The 18881-nt window shown below is 48.5% G+C and overlaps 1 protein-coding gene across 6 annotated transcripts in view; it reads left to right on the top strand.

Annotated features, from left to right (window-relative positions):
- Positions 1-18881, top strand: part of gal3st4 (galactose-3-O-sulfotransferase 4) — an 81876-nt gene that overhangs the window by 44084 nt on the left and 18911 nt on the right. Inside the window, exon 1 of one of the 6 annotated variants that reach the window (XM_078206256.1) lies at positions 13644-13769. The exons of 4 other annotated variants lie outside the window; for them this stretch is intronic. In XM_078206256.1, coding sequence (XP_078062382.1) covers positions 13747-13769 — 23 coding nt within the window. In that variant the 5' untranslated portion in view covers positions 13644-13746. Of the gene's footprint in view, positions 1-13643; positions 13770-18881 lie in introns of those variants that run through there. One more of the 6 variants, XM_078206260.1, reaches the window with a different exon arrangement.

Genomic DNA, 18881 nt, shown 5'->3' with positions numbered 1-18881 from the left:
GCTGATTGTGGTGAACCATAGATGGTTACCACTATGGGTACTGAACCATAGATGGTTACCACTATGGGTACTGAACCATAGATGGTTATCACTATGGGTACTTGTACATATGTTACTCTTGTTACTGTTGGGGTTAGGGTTGGGGTGTTCCACCTGTTAGCATTGTTCTGTGGTACACTCCGTTTGGCTCCGCCTTCTTACAGGAGTATAAAGGTCACTACTACTTCCTAGTAGCCCTTAGTCTGGGATAGTATTGTTAAGCAGTATGCTCTATTCTTGTTGTGAATAAAAGACTTTATTCCCGGGTACATCCTAGCCTCCCGAGTGAATTAATCGCGCATCACTGATCTGTGCCCCTCATTATTTTATAGACCTCTATAAGATCACCCCTCAGCCTCCTACGCTCCAGAGAAAAAAGTCCCAGTCTATTCAGCCTCTCCTTATAACTGTGCAGAGTCTGCGTGGGGCTGTTCTCCCCGTGTGTGCGTGGGTTTCCTCCGAATGCTCCAGTTTCCTCGAAGGACGTGCTGGTTAGGGTGCATTGGCCGTGCTAAATTCTCCCTTACTGTATCCGAACAGGCGCCGGAGTGTGGCGACTGGGGGATTTTCACAGTAACTTCATTGCAGTGTTAATGTAAACCTACTTGTGACAACTCAATCACAACAGGCTCTCGGTTCAAGTCCTGCCCTGAGCCACGTAACAGTGGAAACCATTCCTTGAACCCTAGGATTGGTTCTTGTGAGTCACATGAGCCTTGACGCATTAAATTAAACTCGCAACACTTCAAATTAAAACCCTGGCCTTCTTCGCATCTTTTACATACCAGTTTCATTATGTTGCCATGGATATACCACGTGATCCCCCCCCCGCCCCCTCGCGCCCCCGCCTTAACCCCCACGCAATCTTAAACAGATTTGTTTTTAATTAAAGCTTCTGTATGAAACGTTACATTTCATTGCAGCATTTTAAACAGGAAGGGATTTCTCCAGTGGAACACTTTCCAAGCCATGTTTCCCCGCCCCCTCCCCCCGCCTAGCTTCCAAAGCGGGTGGAAATATATCGGCCCTCCCTGCGCTGTCCTGCATCCAGGAACTCCCTCCATCCCTCAAAGCGCTGTGGGTGTACCGACACCACACAGTGGACTGCAGCGGGTTCAAGAAGGCAGCTCAACCACCACCTTCTCAAGGGGCTCCAAATGCTGGCCTTGCCACCAACGCCACATTTACTATGGCCAATCCACCCAACCCGCACATCTTGGACACTAAGGGGCAATTTAGCATGGCCAATCCACCCAACATGCACATCATTGAACACTAAGGGGCAATTTAGCATGGCCAATCCACCCAACCCACACATCTTTGGACACTAAGGGGCAATTTAGCATGGCCAATCCACTGAACCCACACATCTTTGGACACTAAGGGACAATTTAGCATGGCCAATCCACCCAACATGCACATCATTGAACACTGAGGGGCAATTTAGCATGGCCAATCCACCTAACCTGCACATCTTTGGACACTAAGGGACAATTTAGCATGGCCAATCCACCCAACCTGCACATCATTGAACACTAAGGGACAATTTAGCATGGCCAATCCACCCAACCTGCACATCATTGAACACTAAGGGGCAATTTAGCATGGCCAATCCACCTAACCTGCACATCTTTGGACACTAAGGGACAATTTAGCATGGCCAATCCCCCTAACCCACACATCTTTGGACACTAAGGGGCAATTTAGTTTGGCCAATCCACCTCACATGCACATCTTTGGACGATAAGGGGCAATTTAGCACGGCCAATCCACCCAACCCACACATCTTTGGACACTAAGGGGCAATTTAGCATGGCCAATCCACCCAACCCGCACATCTTGGACACTAAGGGGCAATTTAGCATGTCAATCCACCTAACCTGCACATCTTTGGACTCTAAGGCACAATTTAGCATGGCCAATCCACCCAACCCGCACATCTTGGACACTAAGGGGCAATTTAGCGTGGCCAATCCACCTAACCTGCACATCTTTGGACACTAAGGGACAATTTAGCATGGCCAATCCACCTAACCTGCACATCTTGGACACTAAGGGGCAATTTAGCATGGCCAATCCACCCAACCCGCACATCTTTGGACACTAAGGGGCAATCTAGCATGGCCAATCCACCTAACCTCCAGAACTTTGGACACTAAGGGACAATTAAGCATGGCCAATCCACCCAACCCGCACATCTTTGGACACTAAGGGGCAATCTAGCATGGCCAATCCACCTAACCTACACATCTTTAGACTGTGGGAGGAAACCGGAGCACCCGGAGGAAACCCACGCAGACACGAGAGAGCATGTGCGGAGTCCGCACAGAGACCCAATCCAGGAGTCGAACCCGTGTTCCTGGAGCTGTGAGTCAGCAGAGGAAAAAGCCACAAAGCAATTGGGTATTGGAAAGCAGCCCCTGGCAATCCGGAGGAAATCATAGAAACCCTACAGTGCAGAAGGAGGCCATTCGGCCCATCAGTCTGCACCGACCACAATCCCACCCAGGCCTTACCCCCACACATTTACCCACTAATCCCTCTAACCGACGTATCTCAGGACTCTAAGGGGCAATTTTTAACCTGGCCAATCAACCTAACCCGCACGTCTTTGGACTGTGGGAGGAAACCGGAGCACCCGGAGGAAACCCACGCGGACACGAGGAGAATGTGCAAATTCCACACAGACAGTAACCCAAGCCGGGAATCGAACCCAGGTCCCTGGAGCTGTGAAGCAGCAGTGCTAACCACTGTGCTACCGTGCCACACAGTAAGGGTGCCGCACCGGAGGGGTGGTTCTCAGGGCAGGACACCCAAGTCCTTTGACAGGATGCCCCCATCACCGGAACTTTCAAGCAAGCACCAAAAAGAACTTATATTTATACGCTCCCACCCGGTTGACATAGATTTACGAGATTGATACCTAGGTAGAGCCTGGTGTCTTATGAGGATAGCGTGGGCTTGGTTCTGCTAGAGTTTAAATGACTGAGCGGGCGTGACCGGATTGAAGTATATAAGGTCCTGGACCATCTCAACAAGGTGGAGGTGGAAAGGATGTTTCCTCTTGTGGGTGAGCCCAGAACCAGAGGGCGGGGGGGGCACGATTTTAAAATTAGGGGGTCGCCCTTGTACAGCAATGGGCAAGCTAAACCGGTGAGTGGGCCTCATGAGTGACCCTCCTTCATTCCGCAAGGTTGAAATGGGGCTTGTTCACTCACCGTGAACCCCATGAATAAGACTAAATACCTTTAATACTCGCTGAATCTTCCATAGCCAGTTATAGAATGTACCAAATCATTTATATATTAATAGAACGGTCATCAACTCCAAATATTGACACTTTGGACACAGAGGAAGCGCATGGCTCTCACAGTCATTGTGAGCTATCAGCATGCACCTCACTTCACTTTTGATTCGACCTGATTTATTATTGTCACATGTATTGAGATACAGTGAAAAGTATTGTTTCTCGCGCGCTGTACAGACAAAGCATACCGTTCATAGAGTACATAGGGGAGAAGGATTTAATTTGATTTATTATTGTCACATGTATTGGGATACAGTGAAAAGTATTGTTTCTTGCGCACTATACAGACAAAGCATACCATTCATAGAGTACATAGGGGAGAAGGATTTGATTTAACACATGTATTGGGATACAGTGAAAAGTATTGTTTCTTGCGCGCTATACAGACAAAGCATACCGTTCATAGAGAAGGAAAGGAGAGAGAGCAGAATGTAGTGTTACAGTCATAGCTAGGGTGTAGAGAAAGATCAACTTAGTGCGAGGTAGGTCCATTCAAAAGTCTGATGGCAGCAGGGAAGAAGCTGTTCTTGAGTCAGTTGATATGAGACTTTTGTATCTTTTTCCCGATGGAAGAAGGTGGAAGAGAGAATGTCCAGGGTGCGTGGGGTCCTTGATTACGCTTATGGGTTGCACAGTGGCACTGTGGTTAGCACTGCTGCCTCACAGCGCCAGGGACCCGGGTTCGATTCCCGGCCTCGGGGTCACTGTCTGTGCGGAGTCTGCACGTTCTCCCCGTGTCTGTGTGGGTTTCCTCCGGGTGCTCCGGTTTCCTCCCACAGTCCAAAGATGCGCGGGTTAGGTGGATTGGCCGTGCTAAATTGCCCCTTAGTGTCAGGGGGACTAGCTGGGGTAAACGCATGGAGTTATGGGGATAGGGCCTGGATGGGATTGCGGTCGGGTGCAGTCTCGATGGGCTGAATGGCCTCCTTCGGCACTGTAGGGATTGTATGACTTGTCCTCGCTTTTGGTGCGAATTCCATCAGTCAGGCCGGCAGGGGAAGAAAAAACTTGGGTCCATGGCGCTGTGAGGCATTGGTGCTAACCACCATGTTGCCGATATGTGGGTGATGGCCGATGCCAGCAGGGACTGCGAAATTTCGGACGTGGCTTAAAAGACATTGGCAACGAGGTCTGAGAAGATTCTGCCTCACGGCGGGAGGATGGTGGGAGATTAGCCAGGAGTGTGCCACATGGTCGAGCATGGGGGTAAGGAAAGTGTGAGTGATACATATATGAGTGGTTAGCACTGCTGCTTCACAGCTCCAGGGTCCCGGGTTCGATTCCTGGCTCGGATCACTGTCTGTGTGGAGTTTGCACATTCTCCCCGTGTCTGCGTGGGTTTCCTCCGGGTGCTCCGGTTTCCTCCCACAGTCCAAAGATGTGCGGGTTAGGTTGATTGGCCAGGTTAAAAAAAAAATTGCCCCTTAGAGTCCTCAGATGCGTAGGTTAGCGGGATTAGCGGGTAAATATATGTGGGGGTAGGGCCTGGGTGGGATTGTGGTCAGTGCAGACTCGATGGGCCGAATGGCCTCCTTCTGCACTGTAGGGTTTCTATGAGTGAGATATATCTATATATATAAAACAGCAGTCAACACAGCCCTTTTGTAAATAGGCATTTCCATAAGTACAGACAGTACTTTACCCCCAGGCCTGTGTGGAGAGTGTGTGTGTGTGTGGGAAGGCTCCACAGGCCCTGGGGAGGGGGAGAGGGTTGGGGGAGGATCAAGTGCTCTATGTCCCAATGGAAATAAGTAATGCTAATTAAAGACGGGTTGTGGTCACAGCCAGATCGGCAAATGGAGGCTGCACTGAATTTCAAGTTGTTTCTCCTCTTTCTCCTGGATCATCTCAGTTTGACAAGTGGGGCCAAAGAGGGTGGGGTGGGGGTGTTGTGATGGTGGGGATGGGGGAGAGGAAAGCCCCCTCACATATTTCAATCGCAACAGGCACTCGGTTTCAAGTCTTGCCCTGAGCCACACGACCGAGGAATCCATTCCTTTAACCCTAAGATTGGTCCCTGTGACTTACTCGAGTCTTGACACATTCAATTAACCTCCCAATCCTTCAAGTTAAAACCCTGGTCCTCTTTACATCTCCTTAACACTAGTTTCATTGTGCTGCCAAGGATACGCATGTCCCACGAATGAATAAAAAAAGATACATGGTCTTGCTCCAAATAATGCCCATTAAATATTAATCACAGAATCTACAGCGCAGAAGGAGGCCATTTGGCCCATCCAGCCTGCATCGACAACACATTCAGCATGGACAATCCACCTAACCTGCACATCGTTGGACACTAAGGGGCAATTTAGCATGGTCAATCCATCTAACCTGCACATCTTTGGACACTAAGGGGCAATTTAGCATGGTCAATCCATCTAACCTGCACATCTTTGGACACTAAGGGGCAATTTAGCACGGCCAATCCACCCAATCTGCACATCTTTGGACACTAAGGGACAATTTAGCATGACCAATCCACCCAATCTGCACATCTTTGGACACTAAGGGGCAATTTAGCATAGCCAATCCACCTAACCTGCACATCTTTGGACACTAAGGGACAATTTAGCATGGCCAATCCACCTAACCTGCACATCTTTGGACACTAAGGGACAATTTAGCATGGCCAATCCACCTAACCCGCACATCTTTGGACACTAAGGGGCAATTTAGCATGGTCAATCCATCTAACCTGCACTTCTTTGGACACTAAGGGGCAATTTAGCATGGCCAATCCACCTAACCTGCACATCTTTGGATACTAAGGGGCAATTTAGCATGGTCAATCCATCTAACCTGCACATCTTTGGACACAAAGGGGCAATTTAGCATGGCCAATCCACCTAACCTGCACATCTTTGGACACTAAGGGACAATTTAGCATGGCCAATCCACCTAACCCGCACATCTTTGGACACTAAGGGGCAATTTAGCATGGTCAATCCACCTAACCTGCACATCTTTGGACACTAAGGGACAATTTAGCATGGCCAATCCACCTAACCTGCACATCGTTGGACACGAAGGGGCAATTTAGCATGGCCAATCCGACTGACTCGCACATCTTTGGACTCTGGGAGGAAACTGGAGCACCCGGAGGAAACCCACACAGACACGAGGAGAACATGCAAATTCGCACAGTGACCCAAGCCGGGAATCGAACCCGGGTCCATGGGGCTGTGAGGCAGCAGTGCTAACCACTGTGCCACTGTGTCGCCCTTAACGTTAACTGGAGCATAAGACTGTCATTCGATCTTCGGGCTGGGCCGAGACTCATCGTTAATCATTTACAATTCTCTATCTTCCATATTGAATGACAGCCTTTAATTCATCTTCAGGTCTCTGTTTCCCAGTGTATCCTGGCCAGAAAGTTAGTGTGTGTGTGGTTGGGGGAACGGAGACTGTTTTTAATGGAAGGTAAGTCATTAAGATAAAATAAAATGTCCTTCCTTGAAATAACTTCCCAGTCCCGACTGAAACTTCTTCACTCCCCAAAAGCCCACACGACAGCTGGTATCGGAAGTTTCTCTCCAAACTTCTGGTCGCAGTTGCTATTTCTTTCCCGTACAATGTGGCAATCAGGGCTGGACTTGGACCGCACGATGGGCACAGCGGGTTAGCACTGCTGCCTCACAGCGCCAAGGACCTGGGTTCAATTGCAGCCTTGGGTCACTGTCTGTGTGGAGTTTGCACATTCTCCCCATGTCTGCGTGGGTTTCCTCCGGGTGCTCCGGTTTCCTCCCACAGTCCGAAAGATGCGCTGGTTAGGCCATGCTAAATTCTCCCTCAGTGTTACCCGAAAAGGCGCCGGAGTGTGGCGACTAGGGGATTTTCACAGTAACTTCATGGTAGTGTTAATGTAAGTCGATAAATAATTTAAAAGCAATAGAATTCTCCGGCCTCGCCCAGGCCGCTGGGATTCTCCAGTCCCGCTGCAGTGAACGGAGATTTGGCCGAGCATCAAATTCTTCAATTTCTCTGGTGTGTCGGGGTTGGGGGGGAGGGGGTGGGGGTGGAGGAGGGCTTGGGGGGGGAGGCGGAGGGGTGCTGGGGGGGCTGGTGGAGGGGTGCTGGGAGGGGGGGTGGCGTGCGAGATCTGGAGATATCCGGCCCTTGTCTCCTACATTGCGCAATTGTCACATTCCCGTCTGAAATAGAATCCTACAGCGCAGAAGGCGGCCATTCGGCCCATCGAGTCTGCACCGAGCACAATCCCACCCAGGCCCTATCCCCGTAACGCCACGCATTTACCCTGCTAATCCCCCCAACACTTGGGTCAATTGAGCATGGCCAGTCCACCTAACCTACACATCTTTGGACACTAAGGGGCAATTTAGCATGGCCAATCCATCTAACCTACACATCTTTGGACACTAAGGGGCAATTTAGCATGGCCAATCCATTTAACCTGCACATCTTTGGACACTAAGGGGCAATTTAGCATGGCCAATCCACCTAACCTACACATCTTTGGACATTAAGGGGCAATTTAGCATGGCCAATCCACCTAACCTACACATCTTTGGACACTGAGGGGCAATTTAGCATGGCCAATCTACCTAACCTACACATCTTTGGACATTAAGGGGCAATTTAGCATGGCCAATCCATCTAACCTGCACATCTTTGGACACTAAGGGGCAATTTAGCATGGCCAATCCACCTAACCTACACATCTTTGGATACTAAGGGGCAATTTAGCATGGCCAATCCATCTAACCTATACATCTTTGGACACTAAGGGGCAATTTAGCATGGCCAATCCACCCAACCTGCACATCTTTGGACACTAAGGGGCAATTTAGCATGGCCAATCCACCCAACCTGCACATCTTTGGACACTAAGGGGCAATTTAGCATGGCCAATCCACGCAACCTGCACATCTTTGGACACTAAGGGGCAATTTAGCATGGCCAATCCACCGAACCTGCACATCTTTGGACACTAAGGGGCAATTTAGCATGGCCAATCCACCCAACCTACACATCTTTGGACTGTGGGAGGAAACCGGAGCTCCCGGGAGAAAGCCCACGCAGACACGGGGAGAATGTGCAGACTCCGCACAGACAGTGACCCAAGCCGGAATTATCAAATACATTCCGCACTGAGTTAACGGCGTCCGACTTTGATGTGGCTGTACGCGGGGAGAGAAATAAAATTAATGCCTGAACAATAATGAGGAATTGAGGTCACAATTCCTAACGATGCTGTAATTAACTGTTGACAGTCTCTTGGTAAGCTTGTTATTACTCTGAGAGATCGAAAGGGATTGCTGCTCTCAAACACCCCCAGGCCATCGCCAGACACTCAGCAGCCGAAGCACAGGCACTGTTGTAATCTGGGGAAGGTGGCAGTCAGGCAGCGCACAGCAAGATCCCACAATCCTTGTATAATGGCCGGTCCATCCGTTTCCTTTGCATGACGTGGATTCCTCCATGAGTTGAGGTGGCCGTGGCCCAGTGGGATTATCGCTGGACTATTAATCCGGAAACTCAGCTAACGTTCTGGGTTAACGTGTTGGGCTCTGTGACTAATGTCCCATGAGTCACCAGGAGGGCGACATGGTGGCACTGTTGCCCTCACAGCACCAGGAACCCAGGTTCGATTCTCACCTTGGGGTGACTGTGCAGAGTCTGCACGTTCTCCCCGTATCTGCGTGCGTGGGTTTCTGCCGGGTGCTCCAGTTTCCTCCCACAGTCTAAAGATGTGTAGGTTAGGTGGATTAGCCATGCAAAATTGCCCCTTAGTGTCCAAAGATGTGTAGGTTAGGCGGATTGGCCGTGCTAATTGCCCCTTAGTGTCCCAGGATGTGCAGGTTAGGTGGATTGGCCATGCTAAATTGCCCCTTAGTGTTTAAAGATGTACAGGTTAGGTGGATTGGCCATGCTAAATTGCCCCTTAGTGTCGAAAGATGTACAGGTTAGGTGGATTGGCCATGCTAAATTGCCCCTTAGTGACCCAAGATGTGTAGGTAAGGTGGATTGGCCATGCTAAATTGCCCCTTAGTGTCTAAAGATGTACAGGTTAGGTGGATTGGCCATGCTAAATTGTCCCTTAGTGGCCCACAATGTGTAGATTAGATGGATTGGCCATGCTAAATTGCCCCTTAGCATCCAAAAGATATGTAGGTTAGGTGGATTGGCCATGCTAAATTGCCCCTTAGTGACCCAAGATGTGTAGGTAAGGTGGATTGGCCATGCTAAATTGCCCCTTAGTGTCTAAAGATGTACAGGTTAGGTGGATTGGCCGTGCTAAATTGTCCCTTAGTGGCCCACAATGTGTAGATTAGATGGATTGGCCATGCTAAATTGCCCCTTAGCATCCAAAAGATATGTAGGTTAGGTGGATTGGCCATGCTAAATTGCCCCTTAGTGACCCAAGATGTGTAGGTAAGGTGGATTGGCCATGCTAAATTGCCCCTTAGTGTCTAAAGATATACAGGTTAGGTGGATTGGCCGTGCTAAATTGTCCCTTAGTGGCCCACAATGTGTAGATTAGATGGATTGGCCATGCTAAATTGCCCCTTAGCATCCAAAAGATATGTAGGTTAGGTGGATTGGCCATGCTAAATTGCCCCTTAGTGACCCAAGATGTGTAGGTAAGGTGGATTGGCCATGCTAAATTGCCCCTTAGTGTCTAAAGATGTACAGGTTAGGTGGATTGGCCGTGCTAAATTGTCCCTTAGTGGCCCACAATGTGTAGATTAGATGGATTGGCCATGCTAAATTGCCCCTTAGCATCCAAAAGATATGTAGGTTAGGTGGATTGGCCATGCTAAATTGTCCCTTAGTGTCCAAAAGATGTGTAGGTTAGATGGAGTAGCCATGGTATATGTGCGGGATTATGGGGATTGGGCCGTGAAGAGGGCCTGGATAAGATACTCTGTCAGCGAGTTGGTGCTGACCCGATGGGCTGAATGGCCTCTTCTGCACTTTAGGGGGAGGTTTAGCGAGGGAATTCCAGCACTTCGGGGCCCAAACAGCTGAAGTTCTGCCAATGGTGGGGTGATGTAAAAAAAACAGAGATGCTTTGGGTGGGGGAGTGCAGAGATCTCGGAAGGTTACACCAGATACAAGAACCATTGACAGCAACTTCCTCTTCCTGGTACTCAATATATTGGGCCTTCCGTCAATCAGCAGGATGTAGATCGACCTCACGCGCTCTTATAGTCATCAGTGCTTTCTCAAACAGAGCACAACGACCATATGGCAGGGTTCTGTAATAATTAACTGGTCTAGCAATATCCTTCCATAAAATTACTCAGAGAGGCCTCCAGTTTAGTTTTGTAATAATCCGTTCTTTAATCTGCCCAAGGATACTGCCATCTATCAATAGTCCTTATCTCCGAAGGTGCGAGCATAGACACGGTGGGCCGAATGGCCTCTCTCCCTGTTTCCACGGAAGGTCAGCTGTGATTCAGTGAGTGGCTTTGAAGTTTATTCATCAGTGTCACAAGTAGGCTTACATTAACGCCTCCGCTTTCTCAGGAGGCTAGGGAAATTTGGCATGTCAGCTACGACTCTCACCAACTTTTACAGCTGCAGCCAAAAAGCATTCTTTCTGGTTGTATCACAGCTTGGTCTGGCTCCGGCTCTGTCTAAGACCACAAGGAACTATAAAGGGGAGTGAATATAGCCCAATCCATCACGCAAACCAGCCTCCCATCCATTGACTCTGTCTACACTTCCCGCTGCCTCGGGAAAAGCAGCCAGCATAATTAAGGACCCCACGCACCCCGGACATTCTCTCTTCCACCTTCTTCCGTCGGGAAACAGATACAAAAGTCTGAGGTCACGTACCAACCGACTCAAGAACAGCTTCTTCCCTGCTGCTGTCAGACTTTTGAATGGACCTACCTTGCATCACGTTGATCTTTCTCTACACCCTAGCTATGACTGTAACACTACATTCTGCACTCTCTCCTTTCCTTCTCTATGAACGGTATGCTTTGTCTGTATAGTGGGCAAGAAACAATACCTTTCACTGTATCCCAGTACATGTGACAATAATAAATCAAAGCAAATCCTTCTCCCCTATGTACTCTATGAACGGTATGCTTTGTCTGTATAGCGCGCAAGAAACAATACTTTTCACTGTATCCCAATACATGTGACAATAATAAATCAAATCAAATCCTTCTCCCCTATGTACTCTATGAACGGTATGCTTTGTCTGTATAGGGGCGGCACGGTAGCGCAGTGGTTAGCACTGCTGCTTCACAGCTCCAGGGACCTGGGTTCGATTCCCGGCTTAGGTCACTGTCTGTGTGGAGTTTGCACATTCTCCTCGTGTCTGCGTGGGTTTCCTCCGGGTGCTCCGGTTTCCTCCCACAGTCCAAAGATGTGCGGGTTAGGTTGATTGGCCATGATTAAATTGCCCCTTAGTGTCCTGACATGTGTCGGTTAGAGGGATTCGTGGGTAAAATATGTAGGGATATGGGGATAGGGCCTGGGTGGGATTGTGGTCGGTGCAGACTCGATGGGCCAAATGGCCTCTTTCTGTACTGTAGGGTTTCTATGATTTCTTTCTATGATAGCGCGCAAGAAACAATACTTTTCACTGTATATTAATACATGTGACAATAATAAATCAAATCAAATCACCCCTCCCTACCCCAAATTCTGATATCCCACCTTGGGCAGCACGGTGGCACAGTGGTTAGAGCTGCTGCCTCACAGTGCCAGGGACCTGGGTTCGATTCCCGGCTTGGGTCACTGTCTGTGCGGAGTCTGCACGTTCTCCCCGTGTCTGCATGGGTTTCCTCCGGGTGCTCCGGTTTCCTCCCACAGTCTGAAAGACGTGCTGGTTAGGGTGCATTGGCCGTGCTAAATTCTCCCTCAGTGTTTCCCGAACAGGCACTGGAGTGTGGCGACGAGGGGATTTTCACAGTGACTTCATTGCAGTGTTAATGTAAGCCTACTTGTGACACTAATAAATAAACTTAAACTAAACCTTCACAACCCTTTGTGGTTTCTTGCGGTTTTGGTCAGAGCAGGAGCCATACCAAGCTGTGATACATCCGGAAAGGATGTTTTCTATGTACATGGGGCAATTTAGCATGACCAATCCAGCTAACCTGAATATCTTTGGACACGAAGGGGACAGCTTCTTCCCTGCTGCTGTCAGACTTTTGAATGGACCTACCTCGCATTAAGTTGATCTTTCTCTACACCCTAGCTATGACTCTAACACTACATTCTGCACCCTCTCGTTTCCTTCTCTATGAACGGTATGCTTTGTCTGTATAGCGCGCAAGAAACAATACTTTTCACTGTATCCCAATACATGTGACAATAATAAATCAAATGCTTCTCACCTATGTACGGTATGCTTTGTCATAGAATCATAGAACCCCTACAGCACAGAAAGAGGCCATTTGGCCCATCAAGTCTGCACCGACCACAATCCCACCCAGGCCCTCCCCCCATATCCACCCACTAATCCACGCATCTCAGGACACTAAGGGCAATTTTAGCATGGCCAATCAACCTAACCCGCACATCTTTGGACTGTGGGAGGAAACCGGAACACCCGGAGGAAACCCACGCAGACACGAGGAGAACTCCACACAGACAGTGACCCCAAGCCGGGAATCGAACCCGGGTTCCTGGAGCTGTGAAGCAGCAGTGCTAACCACTGTGCTACCGTGCCGCCCCAATAATAAATCAAATCAAATCCTTCTCCCCTATGTACTCTATGAACGGTATGCTTTGTCTGCATAGCGCGCAAGAAACAATACTTTTCACTGTATCCCAGTACATGTGACAATAATAAATCAAATCCTTCTCCCCTATGTACTCTATGAACAGTATGCTTTGTCTGTATAGCGCGCAAGAAACAATACTTTTCACTGTATCCCAGTACATGTGACAATAATAAATCAAATCCTTCTCCCCTATGTACTCTATGAACAGTATGCTTTGTCTGTATAGCGTGCTAGAAACAATATTTTTCACTGTATGTTAATACATGTGGCAATAATAAATCAAATCAAAATACAATTTAGCATGGCCAAAAATAAACTTAAACGAAACCTCCCCCAAACTCTGATATCCCTCCCCTCCCCCCAGTTCCAATTGTAAAGGGAAAGAGAGAGAGAGAGAGATACCTGCACTGGATTATCATCTAGACTGGGAGGTTCCAGTAGGGGCCAGCAGTGTTTTAGTGTGTCTTGTACCAACAGGGAATCTGCAGGCAGAGACTGTGTAGCGCTGCAAATTGCACTGGCGTCTGTCTTTTTCTCTCTCCCTCTCTCATTTGTTTGCAAGCTCTGCTGAAAGGAGAGAGAGAGAGAGAAGACAATTTTAAATATATCTAAACAGCCTCATTCCGTCACTTTGAACGGATCGGAGACGAAGTTGCATCCTTCAAGCTCACAGTCGAGATCGTGGACATGTTACGACGGAGGCGTCGCAAGTAAGTGGTGAATGGGGAGAGAAGGAGAGAGAAACGTTTCTCCAGAGTGGAATGCAATGGGAAATTGATCAATGGCAATTGTAAATTTCTCTTTAGCAAAACATAACCCTCCTCCTCCCCAGTTTCAGTATTTGAAGACTGAGGACGAAGCAGGAGGCGGGGGAGGGTAAATGTACGAATTACAGAACGGGTAATCATAAGGCTGGTGCAGAATTTGGAGAGGTGGGGGGGGGAGAGATAGAGAGGGCTGGCTGAAGTAAAAGGGTTTGAAATGAATGGGGGAGCTTCAAGGCGCAAAACGTGCATGGGGGAGAGTAGGGGGGGGGGGGAGACAGAATTAACATCCACTATCTCCCCCCCACCACCTCTGAATCGAGGTTGAGAGGGGGCAATCAATAAGATTCAACTGAATGTCGACTTAAATATTGGAGGAGGAGAGAGAGAGAGATTGGAGTTCTTGCCCCCAGTGGCGTGCCAACTGCAGATCTGCCTTCGATGCCCTCTTGTGAATCAATGGCTAGCTTAGAATCATAGAATCCTACAGTGCAGGAGGAGGCCATTCGGCCCATCGAGTCTGCACCGAGCACAATCCCACCCAGGCCCTATCCCCACAATCCCATGCATTTACCCTAGCTAGTCCCCCCGACACTAAAGGGCAATTTAGCATGGCCAGTCCACCGAATCCGCTTATCTCTGGACTGTGGGAGGAAACCGGAACACCCGGAGGAAACCCACGCAGACACGGGGAGAATGTGCAAACTCCACACAGACGGTGACCCGACCTGGGAATCGAACCCGGGTCCCTGGCACTGTGGGGGGGGGGGCACTGTGCCACCGTGCTTCCTCCAGGGTGGCACACTGGTTAGCACCGCTGCCTCACAGCACCAGGGACACAGGTTTGATTCCAGCCTTGGGTCGCTGTCTGTGTGAAGTCTGCCCGATCTCCCCCGTGTCTGCGTGGGTTTCCCCCCCCACACTCCAAACGATGTGTAGGTTAGGTGAATTGGCCATGCTAAATTGTCCCTTTGTGTCCAAAGATGTGCTGGTTAGGTGGATTGGCCATGCTAAATTGCCCCTTATGTCTAAAGATGTGCAGGTTAGATGGATTGGCCATGGTAAATTGTCCCTTAGTGTCCAAAGATGTGCTGGTTAGGTGGATTGACCATGCTAAATTGCCCCTTAGTGTCCAAAGATGTGCAGGTTAGGTGGATTGACCCCATGCTAAATTGCCCCTTATGTCTAAAGATGTGCAGGTTAGATGGATTGGCCATGGTAAATTGTCCCTTAGTGTCCAAAGATGTGCTGGTTAGGTGGATTGACCATGCTAAATTGCCCCTTAGTGTCCAAAGATGTGCAGGTTAGGTGAATTGGCCATGCTAAATTGTCCCTTAGTGTCCAAAGATGTGCTGGTTAGGTGGATTGACCCCATGCTAAATTGCCCCTTAGTGTCCAAAGATGTGCTGGTTAGGTGGATTGACCATGCTAAATTGCCCCTTAGTGTCCAAAGATGTGCAGGTTAGGTGGATTGACCATGCTAAATTGTCCCTTAGTGTCCAAAGATGTGCAGGTTAGGTGGATTGGCCATGCTAAATTGCCCCTTAGTGTCAGGGGGATTAGCTCGGGTAAATATGTGGGGTGATGGGGATAGGGTGGGATTGTTGTTGGTGCAGGTTCGATGGGTCGAATGGCCTCCTTCTGTACTGTAGGGATTCTGTGATTTTTTTTTGATACGGAGACGTGACTGCAGGGTGACCAGTGGTGGGAGTTGATTGTCGCAGGGTATTCAATATTTAGGAAGGACAGGCATAAAGGAAAAAGTGTTGGATTGGCACTGCTGGTTAAAGAGGAAATTAACACAATGTGAGAAAGGATATTAGCTCTTGACAACGCGGAGTCTGTATGGGTAGAGTTGAGAAATACCAAGGGACAAAAAACATTAGTGGGTGTCATACATAGACCCCAAACTGCAGTGGTGATGTTAGGAATGGCATTAAACACAAAATTAGAGATGCAAGTGATCAGGGAATATCGGTGATCGTGGGTGATTTTAATCTGCACATAGGTTGGACAAATCATATTAGCCACAATGCCGTAGAGGAGGAATTCTTGGAATGTATAGGGGATGTTTTCTTGACCAATATGTGGAGGAACCAACGAGGGAGCAGGCCGTCTTAGACTGGGTACTGTGTAATGAGAAGGGAATCATTGTTAATCTAGCTGTATGAGACCCTTTGGGGATGAGCGACCATAACATGATCGAATTTTTTATCAAGATGGAGAGTGAAGTAGTAGATTCGGAGACTAGGGTGTGGAATCTTAATAAAGGGAATTATGAGTTGGCCTTGATAGATTGGGGAGAGTAACTTAAAGGGATGCCAGTGGATAGACAATGGCAAACATTCAAGGAGCGCATGGGGAAACTGTAGCAACTGTTTGTTCCTGTCTGGCACAAAAGCAAAATGGGTAAGAGGGCCAATCCATGGCTTATAAAGGAAGTTAGAGAGAGGATCCGATCCATGGAAGAAGCATACAGATTGGCCAAGAAAAATAATGGGTCTGAGGATTGGGAGCGGTTTAGAATCCAGCAAAGAAGGACCAAGGGATTGATTAAGAAGGGGAAAATACAGTTCGAAAGTAAGCTTGCAGGGAACATAAAGACTGACACTAAAAGTTTCTGTAGATATGTGAAGAGAAAGAGGTTGGTGAAGCCAAATGTAGGTCCCCTACAGACAGAAACGGGAGAATGGATAATAGGGGACAAGGAAATGGCCGAGCAACTGAATATATATTTTGGTTCTGTCTTCACAAAATAGGACACAAATCAGATGCCAGAAATGTTGGAGAATGCAAGATTTAGTGAGAGGGAAGAACTGAGGGAGATCAGTATTAGTAGAGAAATGGTGCTGGGAAAGTTGATGGGATTGAAGGTGGATAAATCCCCAGGGCCTAACAATCTACATCCCAGAGTACGTAAGGAAGTGGCTCTAGAAATAGTGGATGCATTGGTGGTCATCTTCCAGGATTCTATAGACTCTGGAACAGTCCCTGCAGATTGGCGGGGAGCGAATGTCACTCCAATATTCAAAAAGGGAGGTAGAGAGAAAACAGGGAATTATAGAACAGTAAGCTTAACATCGGTAGTGGGGAAAATTCTTGAATCCATTGTCAAGGACTTTATAGCGGAGCATTTAGAAAGCTGTGGCAGGGTCAGACAGAGTCAGCGTGGATTTATGAAGGGAAAATCATGCTTGACAAATCTGTTGGAATTTTTTGAAGATGTAACAAGGAGAGTTGACAAGGGGGAGCCAGTCGATGTGGTATATTTGGACTTTCAGAAAGCGTTCGACCAAGTCCTGCATAAGAGATTATCGTGCAAGATTAAAGCGCATGGGATTGGGGGAAGTGTATTGAGATGGATAGAAAACTGGTTGGCAGGGAGGAAACAAAGAGGAGGAATTAATGGGTGCTTTTCAAATTGGCAGGCAGTAACTAGTGGGGTGCCACAGGGATCGGTGCTAGGACCCCCAGCTATTCACAATATATATTAATGACTTGAATGAGGGAACAGAATGTAACATCTCAAAGTTTGCAGATGATACCAAGTTGGGTGGGAGGGTGAACTGTGCCGAGGATGCAGAGATCCTTCAGAATGATCTGGACAGGTTGGGTGAGTGGGCTAATCAATGGCAGATGCAGTATAATTTGGGTAAATGTGAGGTTATTCACTTTGGAAGCAAAAACAAGGCGGCAGATTACTACCTGAATGGGTGTAAATTGGGAGAGGGGAGTGTGCAGAGGGACCTGGGTGTCCTTGTGCACCAGTCGCTGAAGGTAAGCATGCAGGTGCAGCAGGCGGTGAAGAAGGCAAATGGTATGTTGGCCTTCATTGCGAGAGGTTTCGAGTACAGGAGCAGGGATGTGTTGTTGCAATTATACAGTGCCTTGGGGAGGCCACACCTGGAGTATTGTGTGCAGTTTTGGTCTCCTTTTCTGAGGAAGGATGTTCTTGCTCTCGAGGGAGTGCAGCGAAGGTTTACCAGGCTGATTCCGGGGATGGCGGGACTGATGTATGAGGAGAGATTGACTAGGCTCGGATTGTTTTCGCTGGAGTTCAGACGAATGAGGGGGAGAATCTCATAGAGACTTATAAAATTCTAACAGGACTAGACAGGGTAGATGCAGGGATCGTAGCAAATGGCAGAGCAGGCTCGAAGTCCAAATGGCCTCCTCCTACTTCTATCTTCTATGTTTCTATTCTCCACTCTCCCCGCGGGTGCAGGTCCCGCATTCTCCCCACTCGAGCGGGTCCCGCATTCTCCCCACTCGAGCGGGTCCCACATTCTCCCCACTCCCCGTGGCAGCGAGTCCCGCATTCTCCCCACTCCCCGCGGGAGCGAGTCCCACATTCTCCCCACTCCCCGTGGGAGCGAGTCCCACATTCTCCCCACTCCCCGCGGGAGCGAGTCCCACATTCTCCCCGCTCCCCGCGGGAGCGAGTCCCACATGCTCCCCGGGTAAAGACGTTTCTCCTTGAGATCTCCATTAGACTGGGAAAGACAGTAAACCTTCCTAAATTGCAGCTTTGTGCGCTTCCAATTAATTCCCTTCTGACTTATTAACATTTGAACACAACTCATTTTACAAGGAAAATCGCTGCGTGACTGATAAACACCCTCTCCTGACTGGTAGGAGAGGTGTTCCATTCGTCATTCAAATCTTGCTGAATGGATAAGCAGTCAGCAAATTGATTGGAATGTAGATAAACAGAAGGGGTCTCGAACAAGGGGTCACGGTCTCAGGATACGGGTATGCCATTTAAGACATAAGGAGAAACATTCTTAACTCAGAGGGAGGTGAACCTGTGGAATTCTCTACCGCAGAAAGCTGTGGAGGCCTGTCACTGAATGTGAGAAAGTAGATAGATTTCTAGACTCCAAAGGTGTCGGAGGGTATTGGAAGACTGCGGGAATGTTGCTTGAGATAGGAATTCAGCCATGTTTGATTTGATTTATTGTTGTCACATGTAACACTATATTCTGCACCCTCTGCTTTCCTTCTCCCCTATGTACTCTATGAACGGTATGCTTTGTCTGTATAGTGCGCAAGAAACAA

This window comes from Mustelus asterias, unplaced genomic scaffold (assembly GCF_964213995.1).
Source record: "Mustelus asterias unplaced genomic scaffold, sMusAst1.hap1.1 HAP1_SCAFFOLD_1389, whole genome shotgun sequence".
In the NCBI taxonomy this organism is placed as follows: Eukaryota; Metazoa; Chordata; class Chondrichthyes; order Carcharhiniformes; family Triakidae; genus Mustelus; species Mustelus asterias.
Note: the sequence above shows the minus strand (reverse complement) of the source record. Positions and strands in the feature narration are given on the sequence as shown.